The following is a 19,009-nucleotide window of genomic DNA, read 5'->3' as shown; positions in this document are numbered from 1 at the left end:
TGTTAGGCCTTTATTGATATCTTCAGGGAACTGGGAGCTCAGTGACTCTGCTATGTGGCTGGTTTGTAGTCTAAATTATTACCAGTTTCCTGGCCCAACAGATAGCTATTCTTTGTTTTTACATCTTCACATTTCATAATCATTAACTTTTTTTTTTAACATCTATATTGGAGTATAATTGCTTTATATTGTTGTGTTAGTTTCTGCTGTGTAACAAAGTGAATCAGCTATACGTATACTTATATCCCCATATCCCTTCCCTCTTGCATCTCCCTCCCACCCTCCCTATCGCACCCCTCTAGGTGGTCAAAAGGCACTGTGCTGATCTCCCTGTGCTATGCAGCTGCTTCCCACTAGCTATCTATTTTACATTTGGTAGTGTATATATGTCCATGCCACTCTCTCACTTCGTCCCAGCTTACCCTTCCCCATCCCAGTGTCCTTAAGTCCATTCTCTACATCTGCCTCTTTATTCCTGTCTGGCCCCTAAGTTCTTCAGAACCACTTTTTTTTTAGATTCCATATATATGTGTTAGCATATGATATTTATTTTTCTCTTTGTGACTTACTTCACTCTGTATGACAGATTCTAGGTCCATTCACCTCACTACAAATAACTCAATTTTGAGTTATTTTGAGTCAGTTTTACTTCTTCTTTTCCAATTTGGATTCCTTTTATTTCTTTTTCTTCTCTGATTGCTGTGGCTCTAACTTCCAAAACTATGTTGAATAATAGTGGTGAGAGTGGGCAGCCTTATCTTGTTCCTGATCTTAGAGGAAATGCTTTCAGTTTTTCACCATTGAGAATGATGTTTGCTGTGGGTTTGTCATATATGGCCTCTATTATGTTGAGGTAAGCTCCCTCTATGCCTACTTTCTGGAGAGTTTTTATCATAAATGGGTGTTGAATTTTGTCAAAAGCTTTTTCTGCATCTATTGAGATGATCATATGGTTTTTCTCCTTCAATTTGTTAGTATGGTGTATCACATTGATTGATTTGCATATGTTGACGAATCCTTGCATTCTTGGGATAAACCCCACTTGATCACGACGTATGATCCTTTTAATGTGCTGTTGGATTCTGTTTGCTAGTATTCTGTTGAGGATTTTTGCATCTGTGTTCATCAGTGATATTAGCCTGTATTTTTCTTTTTTTGTGACATCTTTGTCTGGTTTTGGTATCGGGGTGATGGTGGCCTCATAGAATGAGTTTGGGAGTGTTCCTCCCTGTGTTATGTTTTGGAAGAGTTTGAGAAGGATGGGTGTTAGCTCTTCTCTAAATGTTTGATAGAATTCGCCTGTGAAGCCATCTGGTCCTGGACTTTTGTTTGTTAGAAGATTTTTAACCACAGTTTCAATTTCAGTGCTTGTGATTGGTCTGTTTCTATTTTCTATTTATTCCTGGTTCAGTCTCGGAAGGTTGTGCTTTTCTAAGAATTTGTCTATTTCTTCCAGGTTGTCCATTTTATTGGCATGTAGTTGCTTGTAGTAATCTCTCATTATCCTTTGTAGTTCTGCAGTGGCAGTTGTTACTTCTCCTTTTTCATTTCTAGTTCTGTTGATTTGAGTCTTCTCCCCTTTTTTCGTGATGAGTCTGGCTAATGGTTTATCAATTTTGTTTATCTTCTCAAAGAACCAGCTTTTAGTTTTATTGATCTTTGCTATCATTTACTGCATTTCTTTTTCATTTCTTTCTGATCTAAGCTTATGATTTCTTTCCTTCTACTAACTTTGGGGTTTTTTGTTCTTCTTTCTCTAATTGCTTTAGATGTAAGGTTAGGTTGTTTATTTGAGATGTTTCTTGTTTCTTGAGGTAGGATTGTATTGCTCTAAACTTCCCTCTTAGAACTGCTTTTGCTGCATCCCATAGGTTTCGGGCCATCGTGTTTTTTTTTTTGTTGTTGTTGTTGTTTTTTAAACTTTGGGTTTATTTATTTATTTATTTATGGCTGTGTTGGGTCTTCGTTTCTGTGCAAGGGCTTTCTCTAGTTGCGGCAAGTGGGGGCCACTCTAAATTGCGGTGCGCGGGCCTCTCATTATCGCGGCCTCTCTTGTTGCGGAGCACAGGCTCCAAACGCGTAAGCTCAGTAATTGTGGCTCACGGGCCTAGTTGCTCCGCGGCATGTGGGATCTTCCCAGACCAGGGCTCGAACCCGTGTCCCCTGCATTGGCAGGCAGACTCTCAACCACTGCGCCACCAGGGAAGCCCCTGGCCATCGTGTTTTAATTGTCATTTGTTTCTAGGTATTTTTTGATTTCCTCTTTGATTTCTTCAGTGATCTCTTGGTTATTTAGTAGTGTATTGTTTAGCCTCCATGTGTTTGTATTTTTTGCAGTTTTTTTCCTCTAATTAATATCTAGGCTCATAGCGTTGTGGTCGGAAAAGATACTTGATACGATTTCAATTTTCTTAAATCTACCAAGGCTTGATTTGTGACCCAAATCACAAATCTATCCTGGAGAATGTTCCAGGAGCACTTGAGAAGAAAGTGTATTCTGTTGTTTTTGGATGGAATGTACGATAAATATCAATTAAGTCCCTCTTGTTTAATGTGTCATTTAAAGCTTGTGTTTCCTTATTTATTTTCATTTTGGTTGATCTGTCCACTGGTGAAAGTGGGGTGTTAAAGTCCCCTACTGCTATTGTGTTACTGTCGATTTCCCCTTTTATGGCTGTTAGCATTTGCCTTATGTATTGAGGTGCTCCTATGTTGGGTGCATAAATATTTACAATTGTTGTACCTTCTTCTTGGATTGATCCTTTGATCATTATGTAGTGTCCTTCTTTGTCTCTTGTCATAGTCTTTATTTTAAAGTCTATTTTATCTGATATAAGAATTGCTACTCCAGCTTTCTTTTGATTTCCATTTGCATGGAATATCTTTTTCCATCCCCTCACTTTCAGTCTGTATGTGTCCCTAGGTCTGAAGTGGGTCTCTTGTAGACAGCATATATATGGGTCTTGTTTTTGTATCCATTCAGCCAGTCTATGTCTTTTGGTTGGAGCATTTAATCCATTTCCATTTAAGGTAATTATCGATATGTATGTTCCTGTTACCATTTTCTTAATTGTTTTGGGTTTGTTATTGTAGGTCTTTTCCTTCTCTTGTGTTTGCTGTGTAGAGAAGTTCCTTTAGCATTTGTTGTAAAGCTAGTTTGGTGGTGCTGAGTTCTCTTAGCTTTTGCTTGTCTGTAAAGATTTTAATTTCTCGCTCAAATCTGAATGAGATCCTTGGTGGGTAGAGTAATCTTGGTTGTAGGTTTTTCCCCTTCATCACTTTAAATATGTCCTGCCACTCCCTTCTGGCTTGCAGAGTTTTTGCTGAAAGATCAGCTGTTAACCTTATGGGGATTCCCTTGTATGTTATTTGTTGCTTTTCCCTTCCTGCTTTTAATATTTTTTCTTTGTGTTTAATTTTTGATAGTTTGATTAATATGTGTCTTGGCTTGTTTCTCCTTGGGTTTATCCTGTATGGGACTCTCTGCACTTCCTGGACTTGATTCACTATTTCCCTTCCCATATTAGGGAAGTTTTCAACTATCATCTCTTCAAATATTTTCTCAGTCCCTTTCTTTTTCTCTTCTTCTTTTGGGACCCCTATAATTTGAATGTTGGTGTGTTTAATGTTGTCCCAGAGGTCTCTGAGGCTGTCCTCAATTCTTTCATTCTTTTTTCTTTATTCTGCTCTATAGTAGTTATTTCCACTATTTTATCTTCCAGGTCACTTATCCGTTCTTCTGCCTCAGTTGTTCTGCTATTGATTCCTTCTAGAGAATTTTTAATTTCATTTATTGTGTTGTTCATCACTGTTTGTTTGCTCTTTAGTTCTTCTAGGTCCTTATTAAACTTTTCTTGTATTTTCTCCATTCTATTTCCAAGGTTTTAGATCATCTTTACTACCATTTCTCTGAATTCTTTTTCAAGTAGACTGCCTGTTTCCTCTTCATTTGTTTGGTCTGGTGGGTTTTTACCTTGCTCCTTCATCTGCTGTGTATTTCTCTGTCTTCTCATTTTGCTTAACTTACTGTGTTTGGGGTCTGCTTTTGCAGGCTGCAGGGTCGTAGTTCCCGTTGTTTTTGGTGTCTGCCCCCAGTGGGTAATGTTGGTTCAGTAGGTTGTGTAGGCTTCCTGGTGGAGGGGACTGGTGCCTGTGTTCTGCTGGATGAGTCTGGATCTTGTCTTTTTGTTGAGCAGGACCATGTCTGGTGGTGTGTTTTGGGGTGTCCTTGAGCTTATTATGATTTTAGGCAGCCTCTCTCCTATTGGGTGGATTTGTGTTCCTGTCTTGCTAGTTGTTTGGCATGGGGTGTCCCACACTGGAGCTTGCTGGTTGTTGAATAGAGCTGGGTCTTAGTGTTGAGACAGAGATGTCTGGGAGAGCTCTCGCCGATTGATATTACGTGGGGCCAGTTGGTCTCTGGTGGTCCAATGTCCTGAATTCGGCTCTCTCACCTCAGAGGCTCAGGCCTGACAGCCGGCTGGAGCACCAATACTCTCTCAGCCGCACAGCTCAGAAGAAAAGGAAGAAAAAAAAGAAAGAAAGAAAAATAAAATAAAATAAAACGTTATTAAAATAAAAAAATTTTTTAAATATTAAAATAAGAAAATTTTTAAAAGTAATAAAAAAAGGAAAAAAAAAGAAAAGAGCAACCAAACCAATAAGCAAATCCACCAATGCTAGTAAGTGCTAACAACTAAACTAAGATAAACATAAAAATCAGAAACTGGTTAGTTGCATACAGCAAACTCCAAGTCTACAGTTGCTCCCAAAGTCCACTTCCTCTATTTTGGGATGATTCTTTATCTATTCAGGTATTCCACAGATGCAGGGTACATCAAGTTGATTGTGGAGATTTAATCCACTGCTTCTGAGGCTGCACAGAGAAATTTCTCTTTCTCTTCTTTGTTTGCACAGCTCCTGGGGTTCAGCTTTGGATTTAGCCCTGCCTCTGCATGTGGGTCGCCCTCTCGCATCTGTTCTTCTCCCAGACAGGAGGGGGTTGAAGGAGTGGCTGTTAGGGGGCTCTGGCTCACTCAGGCTTGGGGGAGGGAGGGGTACAGAATGCGGGGGTGGGGGGGTAGCCTGCAGCAGCAGAGGCCAGCATGATGTTGCAACAGCTTGAGGCATGCTGTGTGTTCTGCTGGAGAAGTTGTCCCTGGATCACGGGACCCTGGCAGTGGCTGGCTGCACAGGCTCCCGGGAGGGGAGGTGTGGATAGTGACCTGGGCTCGCACACAGGATTCTTGGTGGCTGCAGCAGCAGCATTAGCATTTCCTGCCCATTTCTCGTGTCCGCACTGATAGCCGCAGCTCATTCCCATCTCTGGAGCTTGTTTAGGTGGTGCTCTGCCTTCTGTGGGCAGACAGGGAAGGAATCCCCTTACCTTGCACACCCCAAAACAATGGTCTCTTGACTCTTAAGCAGTTCCAGACTTTTTCCCAACTCCCTCTCATTTAGCTGTGGTGCATTAGCCCCCTTCAGGCTGTGTTCACACAACCAACCCCTCCTCCTCCTGGGTCCTCTCCCTGGGATCTGACCTCCAAAGCCCGAGCCTCAGCTCCCAGCCCCCACCCGCCCCGGCAGGTGAGCAGACAAGCCTCTCAGCCTGGTGAGTGCTGGTCGGCACCGATCCTCTGTGCGGGAATCTCTCTGCTTTGCCCTCTGCACCCCTGTTGCTGTGCTCTCCTCTGTGGCTCCGAAGCTTCCCCCCACCCCGCCCACCCCTTGTCTCTGCCAGTGAAGGGGCTTCCTAGTGTGTGGAAACTTTTCCTCCTTCACAGCTCCCTCCCAGAGGTGCAGGTCCTGTCCCTAGTCTTTTGTCTCTGTTTTTTCTTTTTTCTTTTACCCTACCCAGGTACATGGGGAGTTTCTTGCCTTTTAGGAAGTCTGAGGTCTTCTGCCAGCATTCAGTAGGTGTTCTGTAGGAGGTGTTCCACATGTAGATGTATTTTTGATGTATTTGTGGGGAGGAAGGTGATCTCCACGTCTTACTCCTCCACCATCTTGAAGGTCCTCCCCATAGTCATTAACTCTTGAGCCAGCCTTTTGAGACTCCGGGGAAGCCTGGGAGAGTAAAGCTTTTCTACATATAAGAGGCAGGTGGGGGCTTCCCTGGTGGCGCAGTGGTTGAGAATCTGCCTGCCAATGCAGGGGACATGGGTTCAAGCCCTGGTCTGGGAAGATCCCACATGCCGCGAAGCAGCTGGGCCCATGAGCCACAACTACTGAGCCTGCACGTCTGGAGCCTGTGCTCTGCAACAAGAGGCTGCGACAGTGAGAGGCCTGCGCACCGCGATGAAGAGTGGCCCCCACTTGCCACAACTAGAGAAAGCCCTCGCACAGAAACGAAGACCCAACACAGCCATAAATTAATTAATTAATTAATTAAAAAAAAAAAAAAAAGAGGCAGGTGGAGGACAGTGGGAGGGGTGGGGTTGGGGGGTTCTGTCCTGGGAAGGTGGAAGGCCCCACAGGGTCCTGCTTGGTTACATGACTACTTTCAAGTTGTGTAACATGTTACTGGAAAATAGTATATCCCAGTGAACAATAGAATGCAGAGGGGGTTGTTATGAAATGTTTTATATTCCAGTTTTATATTAACACTACTTGGGATAGTCATACTATTTTGTTGAAATAAGCTTTTATTTAATTTGCTAGGAAAACACACCTGCTGGTGCCTACCACCTCTACTTAGTTAGCAAGTAAAAAATGATTCAAACGAAACAAAAAAATAAAGTTCACAAAAGTACTGTAAAACAAAGACCATAGATTAAAATTTTAAAAATAAATACTCCATTATTTACTGCTGATATTCTGCATGTAGGAAAGAAAGAGTCCACAGCTACATGTGATCATTTCTACTCTCTCGTATTCTTAGTACCTTGAAGTTACAAATGTACTTTTATACTCTTTTGTATGGAATGTTTATGCAGGACTAGCCTAGTAACATGAGCGTGCTGTCTGGGGTCTTTGTCAAAGAACTGTCTTTCTCTGTGAGAGTTGTTACCCCCTTTTCTCTGCTAAGCTCCTGTTTAATTGGGGCTGGTAATTTTGGGCTTTAAGTATGTTGATTGTTTTCCTTATTGGGATATTTGAGGTAAGAAGGGTTGATGAAAACAGAAGGGTATTAATTACCTGGTAATAGGGATTTTTACCCCCTCTCTTTTCCTCTGTGGCAAAGCTTCAGGTTCTTTTGATACAGTGAATGGAAGTTGTAGGCAACATGTATCAGAGAAAGTATTATATAGCATTTATTTTAATCAGACCAATAAAATAATATTTTATGAGTTATAAAAATAACTCAGCTATCAATAAAATTACTTTTTGTGATAATAAAACCCCATATATTGTATCCTATTCATTATTGTATACTTGTGAAGCAAAAATACAGTGTGTAAAATGTAGATTATTTTACCATCTAAATCCAAATATATACATGATACTAAAAACTGTATGTGCACCCCATCTGTCATACTATTTCTTCTTTTAGCATTAAGCCTTCTGCACAAAGTGACTTAGTTCTTATTTTAATGTGGTGGTTTGCAAAGTTTTGAAATTTGTTATTTTTGTTTTTGTTTTTTTTGTTTATATTTGGTGCTGTTAAAGCAGTAGAATCCTTTTGTTCCAAATGAAATCTTGTGGAGTACCCCAATGTATAAAACATAAAAGTTGAGTTTCTCTGACCAAAGTGGGTAGAATGACCAAGTGAACTGCTAAAGCATCTCAACACATCCTTAGAAATATGAGAAAAAACTTTAAAATTATTGTCCTGAGGTAATCTTTTGACCAGGTATGTTAAAAAGAAAAAAACCAGATTTGGGTTCCCTCTAACTAGTGAATTACTTCTTGGCTATTGTTGGTATTCCATATTGACTCCTCAATATTTTAAAGTATATTTAAAATTTAAAAATTAATTTTATAATGGTTACAAAAAAGCATTGAAAAGTAGGAAAGGTATGTATCATTTGGCAAATTCAGAAATTCTTCCCAAATATCAAGTTATACAGCTTTTGAGTCCCTCCTGTTTCTGCTGAAAGACCTAAATGAAGAGAGTTGGGATTGAGCCAAAATATGTCAAGATGATGGGGAAAGTAGTTAAGGGGAATGTGACAGACTGAATCCATAGGCTAGGAATTATATGGAGGAAATAATTATAGGCGTAGCCAGGCACAAGGCCTCAGATGTTCTCTTCTCTGCTGGTTTCTCCAGCTTTACTTGTTTTAGATTTTTAAACTTAAACTGATATGTATATGTTCTATTCCTCCTGACTCTAGCCTCTGATGGGGTTGAAATTAGCTTAATAACTTTGTTTTCTTTTGGGCTTGACAACCTGACAAGGAACTTGTCTTCATTATATTGCTACTTTTGTGCAATATCTGTTCAAATTAGATCTGAATATTTATTTCAGGCTCTAACTTTGAAACCTGGCACCAGTTGTGATTAACCTTGTTTTGGTGGTTTAGCAAAGAATGAGCCCCAAATTCCAAAATCTCTATCCACCCACATGTCTTTTCATAGGATGTATTTAAAGGTGCCCAAGGAATCTTTTCTAAAACCAGTAGTTGCTTTTCTGTTTCAGCATATGTAAGAACTTAAGGATCAAATGGAATTATAGGTCACAGAGATTTGTGTCCCCTGGTAAACAGGCCCAAACCTAGATGCAGATTTTGTTAGGTCACCTCCTAGTGTTATCAGCACCTGATCACCTCAGATGGCTCACTGTTTTGTTTTGTTTTGTTTCTTTCTTTCTTTTAGAATTCTAAGTAGCTCAACTTAGTTGTATTTGAATATATGTACTGGATTCAGAGGGAGCTCCACTTAGGTGACTGAGTTGCAATGCCTACTACTTACTTTAAGCTGGTCTTTAAGCTACTATAAATTGAAGGCACTTAATTGAGAAGGTCTTTTTGTAATGTGATCTTAGAACATTTGATTATCTTGCCTTGCTGGTTGATGTGAGGCTGGTAGGAGATTATCCATAGTGATAAGAGTATAAAAGAATCATGGGAAATGGGATACACAAACTCTTCCTATTCCTTCTCTCCCCACATCAGAGAGATACCTGACATATTTAAGGCAGAGCTCTTGTAGTTAGGGAGATGTAGGGCCCTACTAAAAGACAGAAGCAGGAAAAATGCAATAAAGACACATGCTCTTACTATAGAGTACAGTTCCTAAAAATTCAGGTGTTAATTTAAAAACCAAGGAAGATAGAAGATAAGAAATTATTAATTGTAGCTATATGTGTGTATGTATATTTCCAACTTTATTGAGTAATAATTGACAAATATAATTGTATATAAAGTGTATAACATTATGATTGAAAGACATAGTGGAATGATTACCAAGATCAAGATAATGAACACATTTACACCATCACCTCACATAGTTAATTTTTTGTGTGAGTGGTGAGAATGCTTAAGATCTACTCTCAACAACTTTCAAGTATAAATTACCAGATTGCCATATTTTTAACTATAATTACCATGCTGTATATTAGATTCTCTGAACTTATTGTTCTTTTTCTTTTTTTGAACTTATTATTCTTATAACTGAAAGATTGTGCCCTTTGACCTACATTTACCCTCCCCCCCACATCTCTTCTATGATTCTGTGAAACTGGCTTTTTTTATTTTTTAAATTCCACATATAAGTGATACCCTACAGTATTTGTCTTTCTCTGTCTGGCTTATTTCATGTAATGAAATGCATAATGCCCTTCAGGCTTATCCATGTTGTCACAAATGGCAGAATTTCCTTCTTTTTTATGGCTAAATAATATTCCATCATGTATATATAATTTTAAAAAGTGAGATTGTTGGATCATATGTTAGTTCTATTTTTAATTTTTTGAGGAACCACCATACTTTAAAAATAATGACTGTACCAGTTTACATTCCCATCAGCAGTGTATAGGGTTCCTTTCCTCCATATCCTCACTAACATTTGTTACCTCTTGTTGATAACAGATGTGAGATGATATCTCACTGTGGTTTTGATTTGCATTTCCCTGATGACTAGTGATGTTAAACATCTTTTCATATACCTTTTGGTCACTGTAGCTATATATTTAAACCCTAGGCAGGCTCTTATCTGCTGGTGATACACTTTGCTGACTATGCTGTATTCTAGTCTATGATCATAAACTATAGCAATTCTAAATCCTTGGATTAATTTTCCCTGTTCCAGACTCAGAAAACAAAGCTGCCTCTGTCTCCTGTGTTTGTCACTTTGACTTTGTAATCTAGTACTTATGTGTTCTTGTGTAAGAAATGGGTGTAAACATCAGTCAGAAATTATAGCTATAGAAACATCTGACATTGGAAGAAGTTTTTAATCTGGTATTTTTATCTTCAAACATTTGAAAGGCTAAACTTAAACTGAGATTTGTCTCAGTTTTATTTCTCAGGATATGGATTGCATAGTTTCTCTTGACTAATGGAAATGAAAAACTCAGCCTGACTTCTGTAACCTTAAGACTTATTCATTCCATAAAATTAATCTTTTGGTCACTCAACAATATGCAAAGGAAATATAATTCTTATGAGTACATCAAATAATTCACATTTGCAAAGATTGCTTTATTGGATCCAACTTTTGCTTCAGTGAGGCTGATTTATCTTAAATGTTTTTCTTGCAGAAGGTGACAAAGTACAAATTGAAGAATTTGCAAAAGTGGTAAAGGATATGCATGATGCCTCCAGGTTAGAAGGTAAGTATTGGATTACTTGTGACTGTTAAATTTACTTTTATTGAAGGGATGCCTTTTTGTTTTGTTTTGTTTTTTACCTTTTCTGATTCTGCTAATTTCTGGTTAATATGTTGGCATTGATCTGTTTATAGGTAGGCAAAACTTGGTTTTGATTAAAAGTTGGCAGCTTTCATAATGAAAGAAAAAAGGCTCTTTCTAGAAAGGGGTCTGTTTAAAGCTATTTTTAATCCTTTTTTTGTTTCTGGGGCGTTATGTAAAGTCAGCTACTGGCTTTAAAATTTTTCCAGATATGAATATTCTGTATATCATCTTAAGCCTCAGACTTAGGACTCCATCCTGTGTATAGGCTTCTATATTATACAACTTCTCATAAATATTTTGATTCTTTAATATTTATTTATTTATTTTTTTGGCTGTGTCGGGTCTTCATTGTGGCATGCGGGATCGTCGTTGCAGCGCACGGGCTTCTCTCTAGTTGTGGCATGCGGGTTTTCTCTTCTCTAGTTGTGGTGCAGGCTCCAGAGTGCATGGGCTCTGTAGTTTGCGGCACATGGGCTCTTTAGCTGAGGCACACGAGCTCAGTAGTTGTGGTGCATGGGCTTAGTTGCCCCAGGGCATGTGGGATCTTAGTTCCCTGACCAGGGATCAAACCCACATCCCCTGCACTGGAAGGTGGATCCTTTACCACTGGACCACCAGGGAAGTCCCTTGCTTCTTTAATAGACATTCCACATGTTCCTTTCTTTAGTTTTTGTTAAATACCAGAGAGACCATGTGCAGTTTGGTGGCACAGGTTTTCTATTATTTGACTTCCATTTTTGTTTAAAAGTTTTAAAAGTAGGACTGAAACCAATGAAGATAGTACTTGTGGAGTTTGTGTACTTTCTTGTTTGGAAAATATGTTTAAAACTTAACATCACTGGTAATTTTGAATAACCATTCAAATGACTATTTGGTCAGTGAGCACTCTCTGGAAAAGAATGACAACACAGACAAATGTTAGGGAAACAAATGCAGAGTCATTTCTGTGGGCAAAGAAGGAGACAAATACTTTACAGATTTTCAATACTCAGTCTGCCCTGGCATATAAAATTACTCCCATAAGAGTTTCTCTTTTAGGTTAAGAAATGTGTTTAATATTTTGTTGTTTACATATAAATATTTTACCTGGGTCATAACATAATTAGCATCAACATAGCATAGTAGTTAATTAGATTAGCTAAGCTATAGGAAACAATGCATAGCAGTGGAAAAGAACATGGGCTATGGAGTATGATAGAGATGGGTTTGTGGTTCTTTGACTTATGAGCTGGCTGCTCACTGTAGGCCATTCTGATTTCTTCATCTTTAAAACAAGGACACTAATAACATCATGTTTCTCATAGAGTTGTCGGGATCAACTGCAAAAACACATGTAAAGCATATAACCTAGTTATTAGGTACGTATTATCTGCTTAGCAAATGGTCGTTAATTTTGAAATCAGAGAGCAGGGCTCAGAAAGACTGGTATTCAGGACAAGTAACTTTTTATGTGAAGGAAGAAAAAAAAATTGAAATTAAACCATTGAGAAAGGAGAACAGATAGATATAGGTTAGGTACCTGACTCTGGGGGATGGTCACAGGGATTAGGGGGATGGCATTGGAATCTGCCAGCCAGCGCAATGTAAGGCCAATAACTACAGGGAAGAGTAAAGAAGGGCTACCTGAGAAGAGAAGAGTTAACATAGCAGGCCTGAGGATGTTCAGAATGTTTCCTCCATTACTAACTGATCAGGCTAGTTCACTGTGCCTAGACTCTCTGCTGGAGAACTTGGAAGGGCCTGGAGAGGAGGCATAGTGTGCGAAGTTCTGTGCTTCCCTTCAGCAAAGACACATAGAGTCTTAAAGGATTATGGTCAGTGTCTGATCTTGTAGTTTAAGATATTAGGGGTAGGGCAGGCAATACTAGGTAATGATGAGGATTAAGGATAGCCATTGGTGTGGATGACTTTGGAAAAGAAATGAAGGCTAGTGAAAGTTAAGAGGTCAAGGTGCTCTGAGGTTAGGATCATCCTTAATGTCATGGGATGATAATGGGATATGGGGTTGAGGGAGGATTATGATCAACATGCCAAAGTCCTTAGAGAATGGGAAGGAGTGATCAGAAAGTAATAGAGGATGGTGTCAGGAGGGTGGCATAGTTGAATATCAGGCTTGAGCCTCAAAGGGGAGAGATAAAGTTTGATTGAAGTTGGAACTAAAATAGGCTGACAACAGCAGCAGAAAACTAGGAGAATGTTGCTCGGCTTCCTGGTCCTATGATATGTGGAGCATGGGAGGATGAACAGACTCTACTCAAGATGGTTGTGCAAGGAAACAGTATTTTAAAGGAAACCAAGTTTTAGTTAAGACAAAGAAGCAGAGCTGATACAGGTTTTCAGGTGCTGGCAAAGCTCACATTGCCATTTGCAGTTGCCTCCAAATGATGTTAGGGGGACAGGAAGAGAGGCAGGATCTAAGGAACTAAGAAGCTGTGATTACTATTTGTAGCTAGTTCCTGTTGGTTTTAATAATAATAATAACAATAACAATTATTATTTTATTGCTGTTAATAATATGACATTTATTAAGCCCTTAGTATATGTCTAACACTGTTTTAAGTGTTTTTCAGTACATTATCATATTAATCTCCACATCAACCTTGTGAGGTAGGTATTATTATAATCTCATTATATATATAAGAAAACTGAGCTTTATAGAGGGGTTAAGTAGTAAAAATTTGCTCAAGGTCACACAGTTCCAGGTCACAAATCCCAGAGTCAGGGTTTGAATGCAGGTCTATCTGACTTAACACCTCCTTTGAAAGGGCTGGACATGCAGCAGAATTCCAGTTGCTAGGGTACAATTGAGTTCTGGTAGAATTGAAAAGAAAAGGTGAATGAGTCCTTGTGATACTTGTGTTTCATATTTTATATTTCTCATGATTCTGAAATTTATTTCACCTCAATAAAGAAAGTTAATTTTGCTCGCAACTATTAGAGCTCCATGGTAAAATAACTACTCTATGTAATTGCAGTGAAAAATTCAGCTATATGAATCATTTTGGTTGTGCTAATTTTATTTTATTTTTTTTCAGTTCTATTATTATTTATTTTTTAAATACTTTTTAAAATATATAATTTTTTTTACAATATTTTCAACTTAAACACTATTCACACTGAATACGTATGGCAGCTTAACCTACCCAAATAAGAAGTTTAAGGAGCCAAAACTGTTCTAGCTTTGTTAAAAGAAAAGTTGTGCTGCAGACTATTGTAGAGATGGTTAACAAAGCAAGGAAAAGCAGCACTCAAATCATATGTTGCAATTTCTTTGTTCAGTCGGATTATGGGTTGGTCAAATGTTAGACTTTACACAGACAGGTATAGCTATGATGCAATGACTCCTTAGAAGAGGATGCAATTCGCAAATCACATACTTTCTCGATATAACATTAGGAGAATTCAATATTTCTTACATGAAAACATACCATAAAAGCCAGGACTTAGGTTCACTACCTTGTAACCTCAGTAACCAAAGACATACTTGTCTGTAATGAATTATTTCAAATTAACTAACAAGCCTTCTTCAGAAAAAGGAGATTCTTTTTGATGGGGGCAAATGCAACTTTAAGTCTGAACTGAGAAATTCACTTAACAACTAGAACTTAATTTAAATTTACTCATTTAAAAAGAGTTTAGACATTAACAAGTATTAGTTAACCTTAAGAGAACAGTTTAGTCTCAAAAAGGACAATTCACTAAGATTTAGAGGTCATTTAATTTGGTGCTTTGACACAACTTGACTAGTGCTTCTTTCCTCCCTGTCTTCACATCAAGCCATGGGCCAATTCTATTTTCGGTAAATGTTTGACAGCTTTTTACCTAATAACAGTCTCAGCACTTTTATTAAGCATGCAAGACTAACAAAACTTTGGCAATGCATAAGTGTAACACAGTGACAAGAGAGAGCTTTTACAATTAAGTCTTCTAATACTGCCTTCACAGTGTGGAAATTGCGCTACATCCACCAAAAGATAGCCCCATCTACTCAAATATTTTAGTACTTCACCCCAGGAACAAACTCCTTTGCATTTGGATTCAGATTGCTCTTGACCACAAGATCTTCCAGGAAAGAGCCATCACTGATAACAAGGTCATTAAATTGGTCTTGGATTTGGTCCACAGTTTGCGGGAGATCTCGAGCTGGAATAAACCACTCATGTGGTTTATTCCAGCATTTCTTGGAAACAGCGTTCAATAAATTCTTCCCATAACTCCTCTTCTATTCGTCTGTTGGATTCGTCTTCATTTTCCATCCACATGTACTCTGCAAATGGATTGTCATCTTCATAAGAATGACCGTTAATAATCACTTCTTCACTCATGATGCTTGGGCTAGTACTGCTGTGACTTGGATCTTTCATGGTTGGCGTTAGATGTAGTTTTTAACCCAGTGCACGGCAGCGGGGACGGCAGCCCGCGAATCCGGTCGGCCTCCGCGGATCTCCACAGGCAGCACCGCTCCCCCGCTCGAGGCGCGCTTAGGTTGTGCTGATTTTATATTAGCACCAGAGAAACATGATAGACCAAGAACTCTTTGCATATTGTACTGCTGGACATAGAATTTCCTGAGGGCTGGATTACTCGCTGAGATTTCTTATTCCTCGATTCAGGAATATGGCTGCCACTGACAAAAGCCTTTAGTGATGGCTACTGCTCTTAAAATCAGAGGTTAGATCAATTACTAAATAACTTCTATCTATTTCTAGAGTTACGGGAGATCGTCTTAGCTGTTGATTTGCCTGAAGGTGACATGATACCTGGGAAGGACTTGGAAGGCTTTCTAAGAGATATTGGGATTAAGTCACCTAAAGAAGAGGTAGAGAAAATCCTTCAATCAGATTTTGTTTCTGGTAAGCATTTAAATATTTCTATCAGGTTTTCTGTCTCATTTTGTTTTGGTAGGAGTACTTATAAAGAAAGTGCGCAAGGTCTTTGTTCAAGTAAATGCAATTCCTTTGTTGAGCAAATATCTATAGGTATTTGCTTGTTACTTTGAACATTATCTTTGAAATGGAGTTTTCCTCTTTTGCAGTTACGAGAATAAGTTTAACAAGCAGGTTGAAATTTTGTGGGGAGTGGGCATGTTGGAATCCTCTCTCCTCAGTTATATCTTGATTTAGTGACTGAAGAATAGTTTGGGAATTCAGGACCTGTGAATAGAAATCCTAGCTTTGTCACTTTGGGCAGAGTGAAGTTATTGGACTTTAAAAGTTTCTTGGTATTTTAGTTTTTTTGCAGGCAGAACCAGAACTAGTGTATCTACAATCTTGTAGGGCTATTGCAAGGCATACTGGATGAAAATGAATACAAAGTATCTTGTAAATAAAGTTTTTAAGAATATATAAAAGTTGTATGCTGATTTTGATACTGTATTTTTAATATTATCTTGTGCACAAATTCTTGTTTGTGACCCCTCTCTCTTTTCCTTCCAGAAGACAATATGGTGAATGTTAAAGACTGTATGAAGGCTTTGAGAGACACCCAGAAATTTTCCAATTTTATTGATAAGATCTTTATGGTAAAACTGTTAAAAAGCAACAGCTCAGGACTCATTCATTTAGTCAAACACTATACTGGGTGCTTAATCGTCTTTGTAGTATCTGTGACAGAAGTTTGTTTCATCTATATTTGAGCACTTCCAATTATGGTAAATTTGACTATTTTTTTTCATATAAGAATTGTGCATTTGTGATGGGAAAGTTGGGAAAAAATAAGGTTGTTATCTTTTCCTGTAGTCAAAATAAGAAAATTGTATTATATACTAATAGCAATATTTAAAATGTTACAAAAATTTTAATGACCAGAAATGTACGAAATACAAAGTATAGCCTCTAGTAATGATACCCTCTGGAAAACCCCTGTTAATATTTGGTAAATATTCTTTTAGGCTTTTTTCCTTTACATCAGTGAACATTTGTATATTCCAAATTATTATTTAAAAATTAGATTACTATGTCCATAATATCCCATAACTTGCTTTAAAAAGTAACAGTGTATCTTAGATATTGTTCCGTGTTTTATTATATAAGCTACCTCATTCTTGTTTTCCTCCAGTTTTATAGACATATAATTGACATACAGCACTGTATAAGTTTAAGGTGTATAGCATAGTGATTTAATTTACATACATCATTAAGTGATGATCACAGTAAGTTTAGTGAACATCCATCATCTCATATAGACACAAAATTAAAGAAATAGAAAAAAATTTTTCCTTGTGATGAGAACTCTTAGGATTTATTCTCTTAACAACTTTCATATATAACATACAGTAGTGTTAATTATATTTATCATGATGCACATCACATCCCTAGTACTTATTTATCTTACAGCTGGAAGTTTGTACCTTTTAACCACCTTCATCCAATTCCTCCTCCTCCACCCTCTACCTCTGGTAACCACAAATCTGATATCTTTTTCTATGAGTTTGTTTGTTTTTAAAGTATAATTGACCTACAACACAATGTTAGTTCCTGTTACACAACATAGTGATTTGATATTTCTAAACATTTCAAACTTATCATCCGGATGAGTCTAACTACCATATGTCACCATACAAAGATACTACATAGTTATTGACTATGTTCCAAACACTGTACATTTTATACCCATGACTCATTTCTTTGATAACTGGAAGTTGGTACCTCTTAATCTCCCTCACCTATTTCCTCCTTCTCCCCACCGGCAAACACTTGGTTGTTCTCTGTATCTAAAAATCTGTTTCTGTTTCGTTATTTTTGTTCATTTCTTTTTTTTTTTTAGATTCCACACATAAGTAAAATCATACAGTTTTGTATGTCTCTGTATGACTTAGTTCATTTAGCATAATACCCTCTACGTCCATCCATGTTGCAGCAAGTTGCAAGATTTTATTATTTTTTTTTATAGCTGAGTAATATTCCATGTACATGTACACCACATCTACTTTATCCATTCATCTATTTAAGAGCACTTAGGTTGCTTCCATATCTTGAATATTGTAAATAGTGCTGCAGTGAACACTGGGATGCATATATCTTTTCTAATTAGTGTTTTTGTTTTCTTTGGATATATGCTCAGGAGTGGAATTGCTGGGTCATATGATAGTTCTATTTTTAGTTTTTTGAGAAACCTCCGTACTGTTTTCCATAGTGGCTGCACCAAATTACATTACCACCAACAGTGCACAGGATTTCCCTTTTCTCCACATCCTTCCCCAAACTTGCTATTTGTTGTCTTTTTGATGATAGCCGTTCTGACAGGTGTGAGGTGATATCTCATTGTGGCTTTGATTTGCATTTCCCTGATGATTAGTGATGTTGAGCATATTGTCATGTGCCTGTTGGCCATCTGTATGTCTTTCATGGAAAAATATGTATTCAGATACTCTGCCCGTTCTTTAATATGTTTGCTTATTTTTTTGATGTTGAGTCGTATGAATTCTTTGTGTATTTTGGATACTCACCCCCTTATCAGATATATTATTTGCAAATATCATCTCCCATTTAGTAGGTGGCCTTTTCGTTTTGTTGATAGTTTCCTTCACTGTGCAAACTTTTTAGTTTGATTTAGTCCCATTTGTTTATTTTTGCTTTCGTTTCCCTTGCCTAAGGAGACATGTCGAAAAAAATATTACAAAAACTGATGTCAAAGAACATCCTGCCTATGTTTTATTCTAGAGGTTTTATGGTTTCAGGTCTTACATTTATATATTTAATTCATTTTGAATTTTTTTTTTGCATGGTGTGAGAGAGGAGTCCAGTTTGATTCTTTTGCATGTAGCTTTCCAGTTTTCCCAACACCATTTATTGAAGAGGCTGTCTTTTCCCCACTGTATATTCTCCCTCTTTTGTCATAGGTTAATTGCCCATATAAGTGTGGATTCATTTCTGGACTCTCTGTTCTGTTCCATTGAGCTACGTGTCTGTTTTTGTGCCAGTACCATACTACTTTGATTACTACAGCTTTGTAGTATAGTTTGAAATCAGGAAGTGTGATACTTCCAGTTTTATTCTTCTTTCTCAAGATTGTTTCAGATATTTGGGGGTCTTTTGCATTTCCATACAAATTTTAGAATTATTTGTTCTAGTTCTGTGAAAAATACCATTGGTATTTTGATAGGAATCGCATTGAATCTGTCTTTGTCTGGTTTTGTTATCAGGGTGATGGTGGCTGTGTAGAATGAGTTTAGTAGAGTTCCTTCCTCTTCAATTTTTTGGAGTAGTGTTAGGT

General features: G+C 37.8%; 1 protein-coding gene and 1 pseudogene across 1 annotated transcript in view; one reads left to right on the top strand and one right to left on the bottom strand.

Moving 5' to 3' along the window:
- EFCAB13 (EF-hand calcium binding domain 13) overlaps nucleotides 1-19,009 on the top strand; it is a 123,674-nt gene that overhangs the window by 87,707 nt on the left and 16,958 nt on the right. Inside the window, 3 exon segments of the mRNA XM_036836707.1 lie at nucleotides 10,642-10,714; nucleotides 15,505-15,648; nucleotides 16,231-16,303. Of these exon segments, the coding sequence (XP_036692602.1) occupies nucleotides 10,642-10,714; nucleotides 15,505-15,648; nucleotides 16,231-16,303 (290 nt within the window).
- Nucleotides 14,625-15,268, bottom strand: LOC118886867 (annotated as a pseudogene).

This window comes from Balaenoptera musculus, chromosome 20 (assembly GCF_009873245.2).
Source record: "Balaenoptera musculus isolate JJ_BM4_2016_0621 chromosome 20, mBalMus1.pri.v3, whole genome shotgun sequence".
NCBI classification, from domain to species: Eukaryota; Metazoa; Chordata; class Mammalia; order Artiodactyla; family Balaenopteridae; genus Balaenoptera; species Balaenoptera musculus.
The sequence above is the reverse complement of the archived record's forward strand: the minus strand, read 5'-3'. Positions and strand labels throughout refer to the sequence as shown.